This window comes from Amblyraja radiata, chromosome 7 (genome assembly GCF_010909765.2).
Source record: "Amblyraja radiata isolate CabotCenter1 chromosome 7, sAmbRad1.1.pri, whole genome shotgun sequence".
Lineage (NCBI taxonomy): Eukaryota > Metazoa > Chordata > Chondrichthyes > Rajiformes > Rajidae > Amblyraja > Amblyraja radiata.
In genome coordinates, this window is record NC_045962.1 from 44,862,491 (window position 1) to 44,879,898 (window position 17,408).

Consider the following 17,408-nt stretch of genomic DNA (forward strand, 5'->3'; position numbering starts at 1 on the left):
AATTTGTGCGCAGCCTGCAGCAGGTCCACAGGGAGGCAATGGAAGGAGCCAACGTCATCGTGCCGTGCCAGAAAAATCCCTATGTTATTGATCCATGCTGCCAGGGCTCCAGGCTTTAACATGAGAAAATAAGAAATGCACATCTTCTTGGGTCAAGATCAGATTTTTCGGAGGTTTGAAAATTGCAAATGCACAGGAATGTGGTGACTCTCTGCATGCTGTTTCAAAAGCGAATCTATTGTACTCACGCATAGTAGGATTTAAATGGACAGCATGCAAAATAAGCTTTTCATTGCAACTCTGCATGTGACAAATAACAGAATTTCAATTTCACCCCAGCGTAAATGGATTAATTACATCATGATATTCAAAACAAAAATTGGCTGATGCTAGCAATTGGACAAAGGGTCCTTAACCTGAAGCGTTAACTGTAATTTATATTTAACAGATGCAACGGGCTTGTTGCGTGGTTCCATAATTTTTTGTTTTAATTAAATCTTGATATTGTTGATTCACAAATACGGGTTTCTGCATCTGCTCTTAATTCACAGCGATGTTAACAATGACAGGTTTGAAGAAAAATGGCGAACAACACCATAAAAGATTTGACGGGTAGCGAAGAAATGCTGAATACTAAGGTTTAATAGGGACATCTTGTCCTAGAATCCTGCAATCCATTCCACTGTATTCTGATTGCAGCTAACATTTACAATCCTTCATCGCTATAAAAAAGTAATGAGATTGGTTTGAGAACCCAGGAGCTGCAGATGAAAGAAAATCTAATCCAAGGTTGTCAGGAAGATTTAAAAGAATAAGTGGGCCGAAGTATCAAGAAAAATACTTCCTCAAAAGCCAAGCTTATGGGTCAATTGAAAACTTTAGAACTGAGACTGATAGATTTTGTTAGGTAAGGGCCTTAACGGATGCAGGACAAAGGCAAGTAAATGGATTTGAGATGCAGTTCAGCTGTGACCTAACTAAAAGGTGCCACAAGATTATGGCAATGTCAATTAAGAACAGGGGTAGGCCACTTGGTACCTCAAACCTTCTCTGTCATTCAATGACTATCTGATTTTAAAATCCATTCCATATTCATGCCTACTTGCGTGATCCTTTAATATCCCTTTGCTTAACAAGACTCTATTGACTTCTACCTTAAAAAATACTCAAAGGCTCTACCAGCCTCTGAGTTGGTTCTAACAGCCTCCGGGTTCTACCAGCCTCCGAAGAAGAGTTTAACTTATTCACACTCCTTAGAGTGAGAAAAAAACAATCATCTGTCTTAAATGAGTTATCCCTTATTTTTAAACGTGACCACTAGGGTTATATAGTCACACAGCAAAGAAATAGAGCCATCGGCCAAACTAGGCCATGCTGATCAGATGCCCTATCTACCCTAGTCCCATTTACCTGTGTTTGGCCCATATCCCTCTAACCCTTTCCTGTCCACTTATCTGTCCAAATGTCATTTAAGTGTTGTTATTTTATCTGCTTCAACCACTTCCTCTGGCAGCTCATTTCATATACCCACTACCCCCTGTGTTGCTCCTCAGGTTTCTGTTACATCTTTCCTTTCTTGGAATGTATGTCCTAATTCTTTATTTCCCAATCCTGGGATAAAGACATAGTGCATTCAACCTATCTATATTCCTTATGACTTTGTACACCTTTATAACATCATCCTCTGGCTCCTGCGTTCCAAGGAATAAAGACCCAGCCTGCCTATCCTCTCCTTATAGCTAGTCACCGGCAACATCCTTATAAATCTTCTCTGCACTCTTTCCAGCTTAGTGGCATATTTTCTATAGATGGGTGGCCAAACTAAACACAATACTCCAACTGCAGCCTCACCAACATTGAGTACAACTGCAACATAATGTCCCAACTTCTATACTCAATTCCCTAAATGATGTAGGCCGATGTGCCAAAAGTCTTCTTCACCACCCTATCTACCTGCCACATCACTTTCAGTGAATTATGTACTTATACTCCATCTGCTCTATAACCCTCCATCAGACCAATTCCTGAGCTGCCCTGAGTTGATCCCAAAATGGAATACCTCACACTTATCTGAATTAAATTCCATTAGCCATTCTTCGGCACACTTGTGCAGCTGATCAAGATCCTGGGGTAATGGTTGATAACCATCTCCACTGTCTATGATATCTCCTATTTTAATGTCAGCAGCAAACTTACTGATCATGACTTGTACATTCTTATGCAAATCATTGATATATCTGACAAACAGCAATGTTCCCAGCACTGATACCTGAGGCACACCAGTCAGAGGCATTCTGTTCTAAAAATAACCTTCCACCACTACCATCTGCTTTCGACCATGAAACCAATTCCGTATTGAGTTAGCTAGCTCTCCCTGGATCCTTGGCAACTAACCTTCCAGAGCAGTCTACCGTGCAGAACCTTATCTAAGGCTTTGCTGGTCCACAGAAACTATGTCTATGACCTAACCTTCAACATCATCTGGGTTACTTTTTCAAAAATCTTTAAATTAATTTTGTGAGACATGACCTATCATGCACAAAATCTTGCTGACTATCCCCACTAATACTAACTGTTGACCACTAGTTCTAGATTCTCTTCACATCCTTCCAGGCAACAATTTTATATATTTTGGTTTATGAAAATAAAAAGCTATCTCCAGTTCCTATTGAAATGAAATATAAATATCTAAAACTATGCAGACTGGTATATATTCTGGTTCCTCAATAATTCCAAAACCAATTAGCATTCAAAACACATCAAGTACTCCATGAAAGAGACATTTATTGGCACAGCATGTCATATCTTTGATTGCTATTTTCACCCTTTGAAAATATCACAATTCAGAACAATCACACTTGTTGTTTAAGAATAGGATTTAGAATGTAGTCAAACTGTTTGCTGCCTTACTATGGATTCATTAACTAATATTACAAAACTCAGTTGGCATCATGGACTATGAAGCGGCTAAGATTAATGCAGGAACAAAAGTCCTTGGATAGTTTCTCTGCAGCATAAAACCAACCCCTAACGAAAGGTCAAATCATTAACAAAGGAATAAGCTTTGGAGAATGCTTACCATCATCTGTAGGTTCTGGTCCGTCATAAGACTTATCAATTGCAGCCCTGAAGCTCTCGTTGCAGCCTCGTCCACGGACCATGTGAAGCCGGGGTCTGTGGAAAGGGAGTTCATTCTTCCTGATCTCTGCCACAGCTGTCTGCAAACTCTCGAGAGAGCTAGACTTCTTCAAACCCAGCATAGGACCCACATCTTTCCCCGTGGAATCTGGGGAGGAAAACAAAAACATAGGAAATATATAACCCAAAAATTGATAAGGCAGAACTTAGAGCAGGGCTCACAGTAAACATAATCTTATTTACAAGGCACTCAGAACAAGGCATAGAACAGCAAGCACGTTTCAGAATGCAGTTAAAAAGGGTCATACCAACTATCGCAAATGGACCCCCTCTGAAACAACAGCAACATCTCACAATTAAATCAGGTTTATTCTCTTATACTGCCACTGAAGGGAAATAACCAACAAATCACCATTGAAAATTCAATCCAAGAAATATACAATTGTGTGACAATTGATTTCAGACACAATTGGTGCAAAGAATTACTTAACCACATCTGATTTGACCGGGAATAAAGGTGTCATTCGTTGGACCTCCGAAATGTGTTATTTTTCCACCATGGATAAAAGGCAGTAGCTTCTATTTATTTTGCAAGTTGAAATGTTTTGGGAAATTCAGCTCAGAGAGCAGTCATCCAACTGCACGTTATCATGGTTCAATGGATGTACTCATACCCCAGAGCCAGGCAGTTGCAGGTTTAGGTCTCACTCTAGGTGGTTCAGAACTAGGTGGTTGGCACTCCAGTACAGCACTGCGAAGTGTTGTACTATCACACAAACAGCTGGATACTTAACCTCTTGAGCCCATTCCACTATTCAACAAGAGCTCAGTTGATCTTCAATGCGATGCCCTAGATTTTTCCCATTCCCCTCAGATTTAAAATTAACATTTCACCAAACCTCTACCACCATTTCCACGTAGAGGTATTCTCCAACTTTCTACCTAAATGGCCTGGGTCTAGTGTGTAGTTTTGTATTGCAATCCTCTTTAGTCAGAGGGTAGTTAATCTGTGGAACTCATTGCCACGGAGGGCTGTGGAGGCCAAGTCAGTGGATATTTTTAAGGCAGAGATAGACAAATTCCCGATTAGAACGAATGTCAAGGATTATGGGGAGAAGGCAGAAAAAAGGGATTAGGAGGCAGAGATCAACCACGATAGAATGGCAGAGTAGACTCGATGGGCTGAATGGCCTATAACTTATTAACCTCCAACATTGTTTCTCTTTATCTGTCTGATTGGTTCCTCTTAATATCATGAAAAACATCAAATCACGCCTTAATACCTCCAAATATGAAAGGAATACAATTCTAGTTATGTATCCTCTTCTTGAAATGTAATCTTCTGCATCCAGCTATCATCTTTGTAAATTCATTTTGTAAGACCTATGTCCAAAAATTAATGGGTGACACCAGAGCACAACAGGCAATGCTGTTACCTCCCAGCTAAAGTGATTTGAATTCGATCCTGACCTCCAGAACTGTCAGTGAGAAGTTCCCACTGGGTGATCTGGTGTCTTCTCTTATTCCAAAGGTGTATTGACTGGTAGGTTAATTGACTGTGTAAATTACCCTTAATGTAGATGGGGAATAAGAGGCAAGATCACTGGGTGGTGGAAGGGAGAATGGATTTGTATGGGAATAGCTAGAGGAATGGGATTTCCCTGAAAGCAAGCATGGACAAAGTCAAATAACCTCCTATGTTGTGAGAAAAGACAATATACAACTTGCTTATCTTTCAATTTTTTTAGATAAAAAGCCAGTATTCCATTAATCTTCTGGATTATATTTTTTACTTGTTCAGGTCATTTCAATGATTAATGTACATGGAATCATTCTGTTGGGGCTTAGTCTTTATAACCTTTTCACCCCGAAGAAAATACTTCAATGATACTATCTTTCGGATGCAGCCCCATCAAGTGGGATTTTAACAATATCATTCCATAACTTGGAAGAAGAGCAGGGGAGTTCTTCCTAAGGTCATCTGGTCAATCTTCATACCTCAATTAACATAATTGCAATAGATGATTATCCCATTGTTGTTTGCAGGAGGGAGTTGCATTATGCAAATTGGCTCACTGGGACCTCTTAAAAAGGTTACTTTCTATTCTTCATTGTATTTTTAAGCAATACAGAAATAAAACACACCATCCATCCATCCTTATAACTATAAAACATTGATCTTGGGGGGGTGGGGTGGTGTGTGTGTGTGTGTGTGTGTGTGTGTGTGTGTGTGTGTGTGTGTGTGTGTGCGTGCGTGTGTGTTTTTTCACATCTTGTTGAAAAAATGACACGCGAAGGGGAACATTTTTACATATTCCGGTAGAGATTTACTCCCTGCAGTCCAAAATCGGCTAATAAAAGATCATAGCTGAAGACTGCGGCATTCGCAGCGAGTGAAGAACGAGCAAGTCGGGCCCTGTACTAGAGCTCTCAGGTCCAGTCCGTCGCTGCCGAAAAACCTTTGAAAAATACCCCGCTATCTTCTTGCTTGTGCTGCGAGTGACGTCACCCCCCTTCAACCACTCCCCCCGACCACTCCCCCCGTATTCGGGCCCTGCCTACACCCTGGAGCGAGGTTCGGGAACCGGCCCTCCACTGTGGCGACGTGCCCCACCCCATCCCTCAAACTCTACCCCCTCCCTCTCTGCCCCTCACGCTCCTTCTAGCCCCCCTTCTCTTCCCCCCTCCCTCTCTATGCCTCTGTGTCCCTTTCTGTGCCTCTGTGTCCCTCCGTTTCTCTGTGTCCCTCTCTGTGTCCCTCTCTATGCCTCTGTGTCCCTCTGTGTCCCTCTCTGTGTCCCTCTCTGTGTCCCTCTCTGTCTCTGTGTCCCTCTCTGTCTCTGTGTCCCTCTCTGTGCCTCTGTGTCCCTCTCTGTCCCTCTCTGTGCCTCTGTGTCCCTCCGTTTCTCTGTGTCCCTCTCTGTGTCCCTCTCTATGCCTCTGTGTTCCTCTGAGCCTCTGTGTCCCTCTCTGTGCCTCTGTGTTGCTCTGTGTCCCCCTCTGTGCCTGTGTGTCCCTCCCTGTGCCTGTGTGTCCCTCCCTGTGCCTGTGTGTCCCTCCCTGTGCCCCTGTGTCCAGGGCCGGCCTTAAGCCGATTGGACCGATTGCTCCAAATTGGGCCCCGCGCCAGAGTGATCTACTCTCGGCTCGGGTAGATCTACCCCGGGTGGAGGGGGGAGAGAGGGGTGGAGAGAGAGTAGAGGGGGCAGAAAGGGATAGACGGGGAGGGGGGTGTGAGGGGGAATGGAGAAGGGGGAGAGGGGGAGGTGGGTTGTTCGTTCACAGCAGCACTCCCGCCCCTCAAGTCGCTGTGCTTCACGCACACAGCCCCGGCTCCACCCCTCTCTCTCCCCGGGGAGACGCGGTGAACAATACACGGAGGGTCGGGCCAGGGGTTGGAGCAACGTTTACAAACCACGGCCTCAGCTCGCACCCGTCCACCCGGACCCCGGCATCCGTCCCGCCGCCGGCCCTCTCCCTCCTTTCTCTCCTTCCCTCCCTTCTCTGCTTCCCTCCCTCCCTTCTGTCCTTCTTCCCTTCTCTCTCTCCCTCCCTTCTCTCCCTCCCTCCCTTCTCTCCTTCCCTGCCACACACACATCACGCACAGACAACTGACACGCACACATCATGCATGGACAACTAACACACACAACTAAGTTAAGATGGGGTAGAAGCCCAAAGGGTAGGATGGGGCTGAAGCCCAACATTTAATGCCTGGACTGGATTTTCACCAACGGTTATTGGTTTTCCAGGATCTATTTAATTAAATAACTTTTTTTTTTTTTTCAGTCACTAAAACAAGTGGTATTGTACTATGTACATTTTGTTTGTTACTTATAGGCTAACATGTATGCAATTTTATATTAAAATGTAGCTTAGATCTGTTTGGTCCATTAAGTTGCATGCACTTTTTAAGCGCACATTTTGATTACTTTCCATTCTACCACAGAGATATGAAGTCTATAATAGACTTTAATTACATTTCTATGAATCTACAGACCTTGGCTGGGAACCTGGGGCTCACCAAAATTGTTCCCAATTGGGCCCCGCAATTCCTAAGGCCGGCCCTGTATGTGTCCCTCGCTGTGCCTCTGTGTCCTTCTCTGTGCCTCTGTGTCCCTCTCTCTCCACCCCCCTCCCTCTCTAGTCGCTCCTGCGAGTTGGGGCTATGCGTGAGTGGATAGGGCGGGGATGGGTTAAAAGGAGTGAATGAATATTAATATAATATCAATGGGTGTGGTTAGTGTGTGTGTGTGGGGGGTGATTAGTGTGTGTGTGTGAGGTGTTGGCTAGTGTGTGTGTGACGCTGCAGGCCGCCCCCCCCCCCCCCCCCCCCCCCCCGCCTGCAACCACGTGTTGAGGGGATGGGACCCAATGGATCCCACTTTGTCTAACTATAAAACTCTGTTCTTGGATGTGTATTTATTTATTTGGTTGTGATCACATCTTCTCAAAAAAACGACGCGGTAACGGTAAAATCTTTACATATTCCGATAGAGATTTATCGCGTTTAGTCCAAAATTACCTCATCTTAAAAATTCATGCATTATTTCTCGAGTTATTAATCAAAATGTTCAAAAATCTGAAATGACTTAGAAAATAAAACCGGTTGGCTTTGGCTGATGACGTCACAATGGATCTGCTTGCTGCCGTCTTGCCGTCGATTTCTCTTGGGGCTTTCTCCCGGCTCCTCGGTCGCCTTCCCTCTCCCCCCCCCCCCCCCCCCCCCCCCCCCCCGGGCTCTCTCCCCCCCCACCCAGGCTCTATCCCCCCTGGTCTCTCTCTCCCCGCCGGGCTCTCTCTCCCCCCCGGGCTCTCTCTCCCCCCCCACCCAGGCTCTCTCCCCCCTGGTCTCTCTCTCCCCGCTGTGCTCTCTCTCCCCCCCTGGGCTCTCTCTCCCCCCTGGGCTCTCTCTCCCCCCCGGTCTCTCTCTCCCCCCCGGTCTCTCTCTCCCCGCTGTGCTCTCTCTCCACGCCGGGCTCTGTCCCCCCCCCCCGTGCTCTCTCTCCCCCCCTGGGCTCTCTCTCCCCCCGGGTTTTGAAGAACGAGCAAGTCGGGCCCTGTACTAGAGCTCTCAGGTCCGCTCTGGTCGAAACCGTCTCGGATCTGCCTCAGAGGGCGGGGGAGGCAGGTTATCTGGATGCGTTCAAGAGAGAGCTAGATAGGGCTCTTGAAATAGCGGAGTCAGGGGATATGGGGAGAAGGCAGCAACGGGGTCCTGATTGGGGACGATCAGCCATGATCACATTGGCTCGAAGGCCTACTCCTGCACCTATTTTCTATTGTCTACTGGATCAGGTATGATCCCCCCTCCTCCTCCTCTCCCATCTCTCCTCTCCGCCCACCTCCTCCTCTCCCCCCTGCTCTTCCCCCCTCCCCCTCCTCTCCCCGGCCTCTCTCCTCCCTTCCCCCCTCTCCTTCCCCTCTCTCCCCGCCTCCTCTCCCCTCCCCCAGCCTCTCTCCCCTCCCCCAGCCCCTCTCCTCTCCCCCCCACCTCTCTCCCCCCCCCCTCACCTCCCCCTCCCCTCACCTTCCCCGTCTCTCTCTCCCCCCCCCCCCCTCCCCTCCCCCTCTCTCTCTCCCCCGGTCTCTCTCTTCTTCCCCGGAATCCCTCATCCTCCCTCTCCCTCCCCCCCCCCACCCTCTCTCCTCCCATCCCCCTCCCCTCCCCCTCTGTCTCCCCCCTCCCCTCCCCCTCCCTCTCCCCCCCCACCCCCCGGTCTCTCTCTGCCTTCCCCGGAATCTCTCATCCTCCCTCTCTCTCTCTCCCCCCTCCCATGCGTGAGTGGATAGTGCGGGGATGGGGTGTAAGGAGCGAATGAATATTATTAATATAATATCAAGGGGGGTGGTTAGTGTGTGTATGACGCCGCAGCCCCCCCCCCCCCCACAACCAATGGGTCCCGCTTGGCCTAGTATATATTAAATATGATAGACTATATCTACAGGTTTTGTTACTAAAAGCTTCAATAGACAACCCTAGATGAAATCAAGTGTGTGGTATGTTAAATTAATATATAATTAATTTGTGTTTTTCAGATTAGTCAAAAAAATGTTTCCCTTTTGCTACCTTATAATGGTCAGTAGCAACTGTGTACAGTTAAAACATTTTTGCTATTTGTTATACATCAGGAATAATGCTCATCTCTATTACAGAAGCCTGCACAGACCCCAAGTACATAGCAGTTTAGTGTTTCCTATTTATTGTGCTATTTTTACTCCATTCCTTCTTTCTTGTTGTACTGATTGTGGATGATCAGCCATGATCACAGTGAATGGCGGTGCTGGCTCAAAGGGCCGAATGGCCTACTCCTGCACCTATTGTCTATTGTTAATAACACTCATTGCATACAGGTGGTGTATGGAAAATCTGAGCACTGTTTTTCCTTTCCCCATCAAAATCACTCCTGGAAAGTGTTGGATGCATCAAATGGTCTCCTTTACAGGAGACTGGGCATAAAACCACAAAGGGATTGGAAAGCAAGGACAATTGTTTGTTAGCAATAGGCTAACAATTGGCTGCAATTTTAGAAGAGTTGGAGATAATGGGCAAGTAACAGTGATAATAGCAGTCTATGAATGATAATGATTTTGAATGAGAGCTTTGATGTATAATATTGAGGAAAAAGAGGCTAGTTCTAAAAATGCCTCAGGCACAAGGTTTGAAGTGGAAAAGCTATGTATAGTACGCCCTTGATTTAATGGACCCCTTTATAACAGATTTATTTTATAACGGACGGACCTGCCTGACCCCATCTCAGCTCATATGGCCTCCCTAGTTCGGTCCCATGGGGCTCCCTCCACTCTCACTGTCTGCTGCTTCCTTCTTCGCTTTGTCCGTTCATCGCTCCACTCGTCTCCTCCTCCTTCTCCCGTCACTCCGTCCACTAGGTCTCTCCTTCCCCCCTCCTTTTCTGCCCTCTCCTCCTCTTTCTCCTTCTGCCACGAAGTCTGCGACACACTCCACCTTGGAGGATGTTGGTGGCTGCGGGGGGAGAAGGGGAGGATGTCAGAGTGGGGAGTGGGCGGAGTGAACGCTGCATCTTGTCGTTGGCGGCTGACTGAGGGAGGAGCTGAAGGCCAGAGACTGCGTCGGCTGGATGGTAGTGTAGCTGAGGAACTCCTGTAGTGAAGGAGCTCACTGGTTTCCCCTCCCCTCACCCCCCCTTACTAAAAATAGATATGGGTTCTTCACCATTAATATTTTAAAGGAAAGATACAATTCTTATTCTGTGCATTTGATTGAATGTGGAATTTGTAGTGGTCAGTATTGTTTGCATACTATGGTCACAACAATGATGTTGCAAATAATTTAAACCAGAAAAAGCCGAACAACCTTCACAGTGGAATTTCACAATCGAAAAAAATATAAAACTAAAGAGAGGAAAGTGTAATGCAAGTATAACATTCCTGGAGAAATCAAAGATAATCAGACAATGCACATTTCTATCAAAACCTAGCAATGGTACAGTTGCATTTTTCCACTCTCACCTGTCATACAATGAATGTCAACAGCCAGGATAATCTGGCCAATCCCTGTACAATTACTTTCACATTCAAGGCTGGCCTTTATGTGAATTTCTACTGTAATTTATCAAAGACGAATAACAACAGCATGTATATCAAATACCGATAACAACTTCCCCAAATGACATGGCATAACTTTCCAAGAAAGTCTCATAATATTTCACCATCTCCTCTCAATAAAGTCCGTTTAATATAATCGAAGTTTCACACAGAAATTGAGAAAATGCAGATAAAAATGTCATTCAAATAAATGCCAATTACTTTCTTTTTATTGTCATCACCAAGCAGTTAATACTCTCTTATCTAAATCCACATTCCCTCCTGCACAACGCTCTGATATTCATACAGGAACAATTGCAAGTTTTTTTTACCTTTTCCTGAAACCTGTGGATTGATTCACTCAGCCTGTTTATTTTGATAAATCTTTAGGCTATAGCTTACGGCTGAGTAGAAGGGACAGATGAAAGGTTGAAAAGTAGCTGGAATTTGAGGAACATGAAGCAAGTGGAATGGGAAAAACACTAGGGACACAAAGAGAGACAATAAAAAGTGAGGCAAGGGATAAGGGCATGCAATGGAGAAGTTCAGGCACACAAGAGCAGCAACACAGGCACACAAGTGTGGATTAAGGGGGCATGAGAAGTGTGGAAGAGGGGAGATCCATTAAAATATGGACACCCCTATGTTTCCTCTCAATTTCATTTGCAGCCACAATTCACTGATGTAATTGCTTGAAGATTGAGAAGTAATAAATTTATTAGGTATTAATGCATCTGTTATGAATTAGGCGGAAAAATGATCAGTTAGATTGTGTTGACAAGAAAGCACTGTTGCTTTTCCTTTCATCTCAGGCCACAATAATGATGACAATGAATCAAGAGAAGAACCTGCTGAATTGGATATTATCCCGCTATAGAGTAAAGGAACTTCAAATGAAACATACATTTATCTTCAAGTATTGAGAACTCAGTCAACACTAGGTCAAAATGTTGTAACTCCTCCAATTTAAAAGCACAAATTCTTCACGTGGAACTAAAGTGGTTCAAGGTGGTGGCTCACTTTCACCACTCCTCAAGGGTAATTAGAAGTGGGCAATAAAAGAAGGGTGCACCTGCTTTTTTTAATTACCTGTTAGAAACTTTGTACATTCAAAGGCACATCGCAGGCAATTAAATACCATTGAAGTGCAATCATTGCGATAATGCAGAAAACATTGATGCGGGAGAAATGGTACTTGCATATCAGAGGACATATATATTATTTCAATTATACATATATACAATATATTAATCAATTTTCATTATATACATTTTTAATAAGTATTCATTTTTAATAAGTTTATAATCAATGAAATAAGCATATCAGTGAACACACACATATATATATATATATATATAATCATTGAAATAATGTTCTTACTGCAAAAAAAAAAATGAGAATGCAGGTAGGAGCCTAACTCACATTCCTCTCCAATTTAATTATTTTTATTGGCAATCAAACAAAATTTCATGGAAAGTACAAGTAATACTGTTAGTGCAAAGGATGAATTGAGGTTTGACACAGAGGCATTAAATAGGAAGGACCACCCACTGGAAGAGAGGGAAAAATAAATCCAACATTGAATGTGTACTACTCTCAAGTGATTACAAAGTTTAAGCAAATCTGGTACCTGCTTGAGCTATGGACTACACTGCTGGTAATTTCAGGGGAAACGGGTGGAAGAGGGAATTAAGCACACAGCAGGGGACAAGGGAAAAGCAGTGCAAGTCAAATGACTTACATTCCAGCCACAGAACAAAACCTAAAATCATATCTTATGATATCTTTAGCACCAACATATCTCGGAACCATATCCTTCTTTGAGCAGGGACTGAACTTGGCGACATTTCAAAACCCAATGAAAATAAAATCTGAACAACAATAACTCAGAACATATGTTGGCGTGGAACAGATGTCTCCCTTAACAAGTTCCACTGTTGCTTCATGTACCACAAAACCTATGAGGAATGTGAGCAGGCACAGATGTTTGAAGGCTTACATAGCTTTTGTTATTCTCATCGCAGCACTCGCTTTAAGTTAATTGCAAAACTGTTTGTGATTGCACGTTTGGCAGTGATGGTGGTGCGATGCACATTGTAGTGAAATAATAGTGACCTGGTTTGTTCATTAAAGCTGAGTTTCCAAGCCCTGTATGGGGATTTGTTCAGGGTTTCTTCTCGAGAGCAGTAAAGAATATAATGGCAACTCCTTCTCCACAGTGTCTGCCATGAGTCAGATGGCAACACCTTCACTTCAGAGTCAGCAGGCCTCAATCCAGAAATCTGAGCATGTTTAGGCTGCCATTGAGAGATTGCTGTATTGTTGGAGCCGTTTTTAAAATAAGACTACGAAACAATCATACATAACAGGAAATGCTTCTCTCTAAAATCGCATTCACTATTAATCCCTCTGCAAAATCTAAATTCAAATTATCAGTATCACGTCACATGGATGTTTGCAACAACCTTTTTTGATCCATCGGTCTTTCCAAAATTACAACAATAATCTCACTGGGCATTAAAGATGCTTTATAAATCCAAGTTTTCGTTTCTTACTTTTTACAAGGTTTTGTGAATTGTCTGTAATGGTTTATTACCAAGACACAGTGAAACCATTTGTAGGTACACACAATTGCTGGGGAAACTCAGCGGGTGCAGCAGCATCTATGGAGCGAAGGAAATAGGCGACGTTTCGGGCCGAAACCCTTCTTCAGACTCTTCAGATTCTTCAGTGAAAACATTTGTATTGTCATTCAGGCAAATCATACCAGAGACGAGCACAATCAAATCATAAAGGTAGTACAGAATGAGAAAGGAAGAGTGCAGAATATGGTGTTACAGCAGCAGAGAAAGTGCAGATTTAAAAAAGTGCAAGGGCTGCAATGAAATAGATTACATTCTTAGCTTATGACAGGTCCGTTCAATAACCTGATAACATCGGGGGGGAAAGCAACTCCCTTGTGTGTTTGTTGCTTTCTAAAGGTCATTATTAATTTGTAATTCTAGACAATTACTGCTTAGATTTAATTTATCTTGAAGTCCATTGTATGGTGGTGTGGGTTTTTCGTTTGAGCTTGGTGTGGGGGTAGGGTGGAGTTGGAAGAAAAATAATGTAGTATCCATTTGCTTTGCTAATCAGCATGGTGTGAGGCAAGTAAAGAAAAACAGCAACCCTTTGCTGCCCATCACTCTCTATAAAACCACATAAACAGTGTTCTCTGGTGTCAAAGAGAAAAAAAAATAGGATAGATTTACTGAGCCTTCTACAAGTGTGCCGAAACACAAATACACTTGAAAAGCCAGATTTACTACAGAAAATCATAATTTATGTAAGGGAGGGCTTTCACCATCAGGCCATTATTTAAAAATCAAACAGCTTATTAATAAGATCTACATCCCTTTGTTTTGTTCCATTCAATTATGAATAATTTCTGCAAAGGCAATAATGCAGATGCTATCAGGGCACTGGCTTGAAGGGCTCACTGAGTCTATTGGTGCGAAGGAACCGGATTATCATCTGCCTGAGAGTCATTACCTCAGCATTGATGGTGTGCTCTAATTCATCTTCCTTACAATTTGGACTTAATAGCCCAGAAAATGTCATCAACCCTTGCACTTTAAATAACAATGAAGTAAAATGGACTAAACAAAAGGATGCTATACGTGATTATAATTTGCACTGAATATTTCAAAAGATTTTTTATGACAAGGATTCTTTTTTTCATTTCCAATTCCTCTTTGATGGCTTTTTCATAATTATCATAGCTGTTTCTTCTGGTGAATGATAAGATAACGTAGATAACAAAATGTATTCATTAAATAAATTAATGAAGTGTCTAATTCAATTTTTCACCCTCCTGATATTTATTCTAATATCACCTTACAGTTGGCAGCTCTGGTTGTATCTGTTTTTGGAGATGACTTCCTTAGCTTCAACTGTCCTTCCTCATGTCCCAACCACAGATCAGTCATCAATCCAAAATCACCCATCACAACCTTTGCACGCTAAATATAAAGTGGATATTCTCCTCTTTCTCCCATGGTTATTAGTAACCAGACATGTATTTTCAACTCTTATCATCACAGTGCATTCATGCACCAATCCAGAGGCTTGTACACCAAATCTAGGCTGACATGCTCCAAGTGCAGTTTGTGAAGGAGACCTGGTAAGTCTTTTAGATGTGAGGTTACAAAGCTCCTTCTGTTCTTTCATGTTGACATGAAAGACCCCATTGCAATTCAAAGAAGAGAAGGGATTCTGGAAGGTCTCGACCCGAAATGTCACCCATTCCTGCTATCCAGAGATGCGGCCTGTCCCGCTGTGTTACTCCAGCATTTTGTGTATATATTCGGTGTAAACCCAGCATCTACAGTTCCTTGGTTCTTGGTTTCTTGGTCCTCCAAAATATTCCAAATGGAATTTAAACTGGAGGTGGTGAAGGGAGGGCTTCCTACATGACTGAGTGGCATGACCTGTACTTATCCCTCAGCTAACATCATGAAAGACAAAGAGTCTGCTCCTTATTAAAATGTCATTAACAGAGCCTTGACATAAAGAAAATAGACTCTCACCTTTGTTATGTCTAACTACACGACATAAAGTATTCTTTTGTAAATATATATATATATATATATATATATATATATATATATATATAGGGCATCATTGGAAAAAAGAACATTTTATTACCAACTCTGACAGGTTACAACATGGCTTGGTTCAGTATAAAAATGCCTAAGAATGAAGGAGACTGCAGAAAGTAGTGGACATTGTCAGATCCATTACGGGTACTGAAAAAAAGGAAGCTAATATCAAAAAGACCCACACCACACTGGCCACACTCTCATCTTGCTGCCACCATCGGGATGAAGATAAAAGAGCCCGGAACCTTTTCCGACAGTTTCAAGAACAGCTTCTTCCCATCAACTATCACTGATAGTCTTTCAAGCTCTCGAACCACAATGCACAAACTTAACCATATCCCAACCTCAGCAATGTGACCTGGTTACACAGCAGAGCTCTTAATTTGTTGAATTATTGTTTATTATATATATTTATTTATTCTGCTATTCTATTAATGTGCCTGTAAATCTACCGCAAGTATGAATTTCATTGTTCTGTTTCCAGTGCATGTGATAATTAAACACACTGACTTTTTAAATTCCAGCCACCAATGAACTGTTTCCAATGTTGGCACAACATGGCTGAAGTCTGCAACATGTACAAAATTGATTGCAGCATCTTACTAATGGCAATATATTTCCAAGTCATGTGAGCTAGGGGGCATGAGGGGGGTTGGTAGTATTAGGAGTGATATTCTTCCCCTACAGACCCTGTTTTTACAGTTGGGAGACATCACAGGTTTGAGAAATGCTTATGTTTGGAGAAGATTTGGTGAGAAGCTGCAGTCGAAGGTGGTTGGTTAATACTTCAGCCATTTTGTGCAAGCGTTTGAAGAATCAACTGGTTGATTAGGCATCGTTTGTTGCTCGGAATGGTGTGGAAAACATTATACCACAGTCCTCAAGGAAGGTCCGACCGAGCTACTCTAGCACTATGTTTCACTCAAGATTCCAGCATCTGCAATTACTTGTGTTTATCACAGTTTTGAAGTGTTATCTGAATAAAGTAAATGGTTTGAGGAGCCAGGAGGCTAGACAGTCCATGTCAGTCTGATTAATTTTCAATTGTGGGAGAATATGACAACAGCGATAATAGCTAGGTCAAAAGAATATAGTTAATCTCTCTCTGATTGGAGTCGGCAATGGTCTGATATTTGGACACTGCTAAATTAATTCTCACGTCTCTGCCCCAGTTTGGATAGCATCCAACTCTTATAGTGTGTGGGCATTTAAAATCCTTTAGTCAAGAAAATGAAAATGTATGCAAGTTCGCTCTTTTTGTTCATTCACCAAAACAAAGTCAACATCATATGCAAGGAAGAGTAACTGCTACATTAAAAAAATAGAAATGAGTAGGAAGCATTGCAATCAGTCTTTGAGAGTTACTGGTGTGCCTTTCTTGCTCTGGTTAGCAAAAAACATATAGATGATCATATTACTGGAAATGTTTTAACTAGGGAAATTAATGAAGCATTATGGGGTTGCCCCAGAGTCAAATGGAATTTAAAAAAAAGAGCTTTACTGAAAGATCCCAAACTCAAAATAGTATAAACTTTATTAATAACTAGACCAAGTGCAGACCCATTGGGTCTGTTGCCCCAACGTGCTGTTGTGGGGGGGAGGCGGCATGCAGCGTCACACACACTAACTATCCTCCCCCCCTGCACTCACGCTAATTACCCCCCTTGATATTATATTAATATTATTAATTTGCTCCTTTTACCCCATAACCACCCTATCTACTGATGCATAGCCCCCAACTTGCAGTCACATCTAGAGAGGGAGGGGTGGGGTTAGAGAGTGAGGGCAGAGAGAGAAGGGGCAGAGACAGAGAGAGAGACAGAGACACAGAGAGGGGCAAGAGGGATGGGGGGTGGAGAGGAGGAGAAGAGGGAGGGTGGGTGAGGGGGGAAAGGTGGGGGAGGAGGGGAGGAGAGAGAGAGGGGGAGGGAGAGGGGGGTGCTGAGAGGGGGGTGAGGGGGAGAGGTGGGGAGCAGGGAGGGGGGAGGGAGGGTGGTGGGAAGAGGGTAGGGGGTGTGGAGGGGAGGGGAGGGGGTTTAGGGGAGGGCGGGGAGGGCGGAT

The 17,408-nt window shown here is 43.5% G+C and overlaps 1 protein-coding gene across 2 annotated transcripts in view; it reads right to left on the minus strand.

Moving 5' to 3' along the window:
• pard3b (par-3 family cell polarity regulator beta) overlaps positions 1–17,408 on the minus strand; it is a 1,048,449-nt gene that overhangs the window by 406,188 nt on the left and 624,853 nt on the right. For both annotated transcript variants that reach the window (XM_033024356.1, XM_033024355.1), the window contains exon 17: positions 3,080–3,286. In XM_033024356.1, coding sequence (XP_032880247.1) covers positions 3,080–3,286 — 207 coding nt within the window. The remainder of the gene's footprint in view (positions 1–3,079; positions 3,287–17,408) is intronic.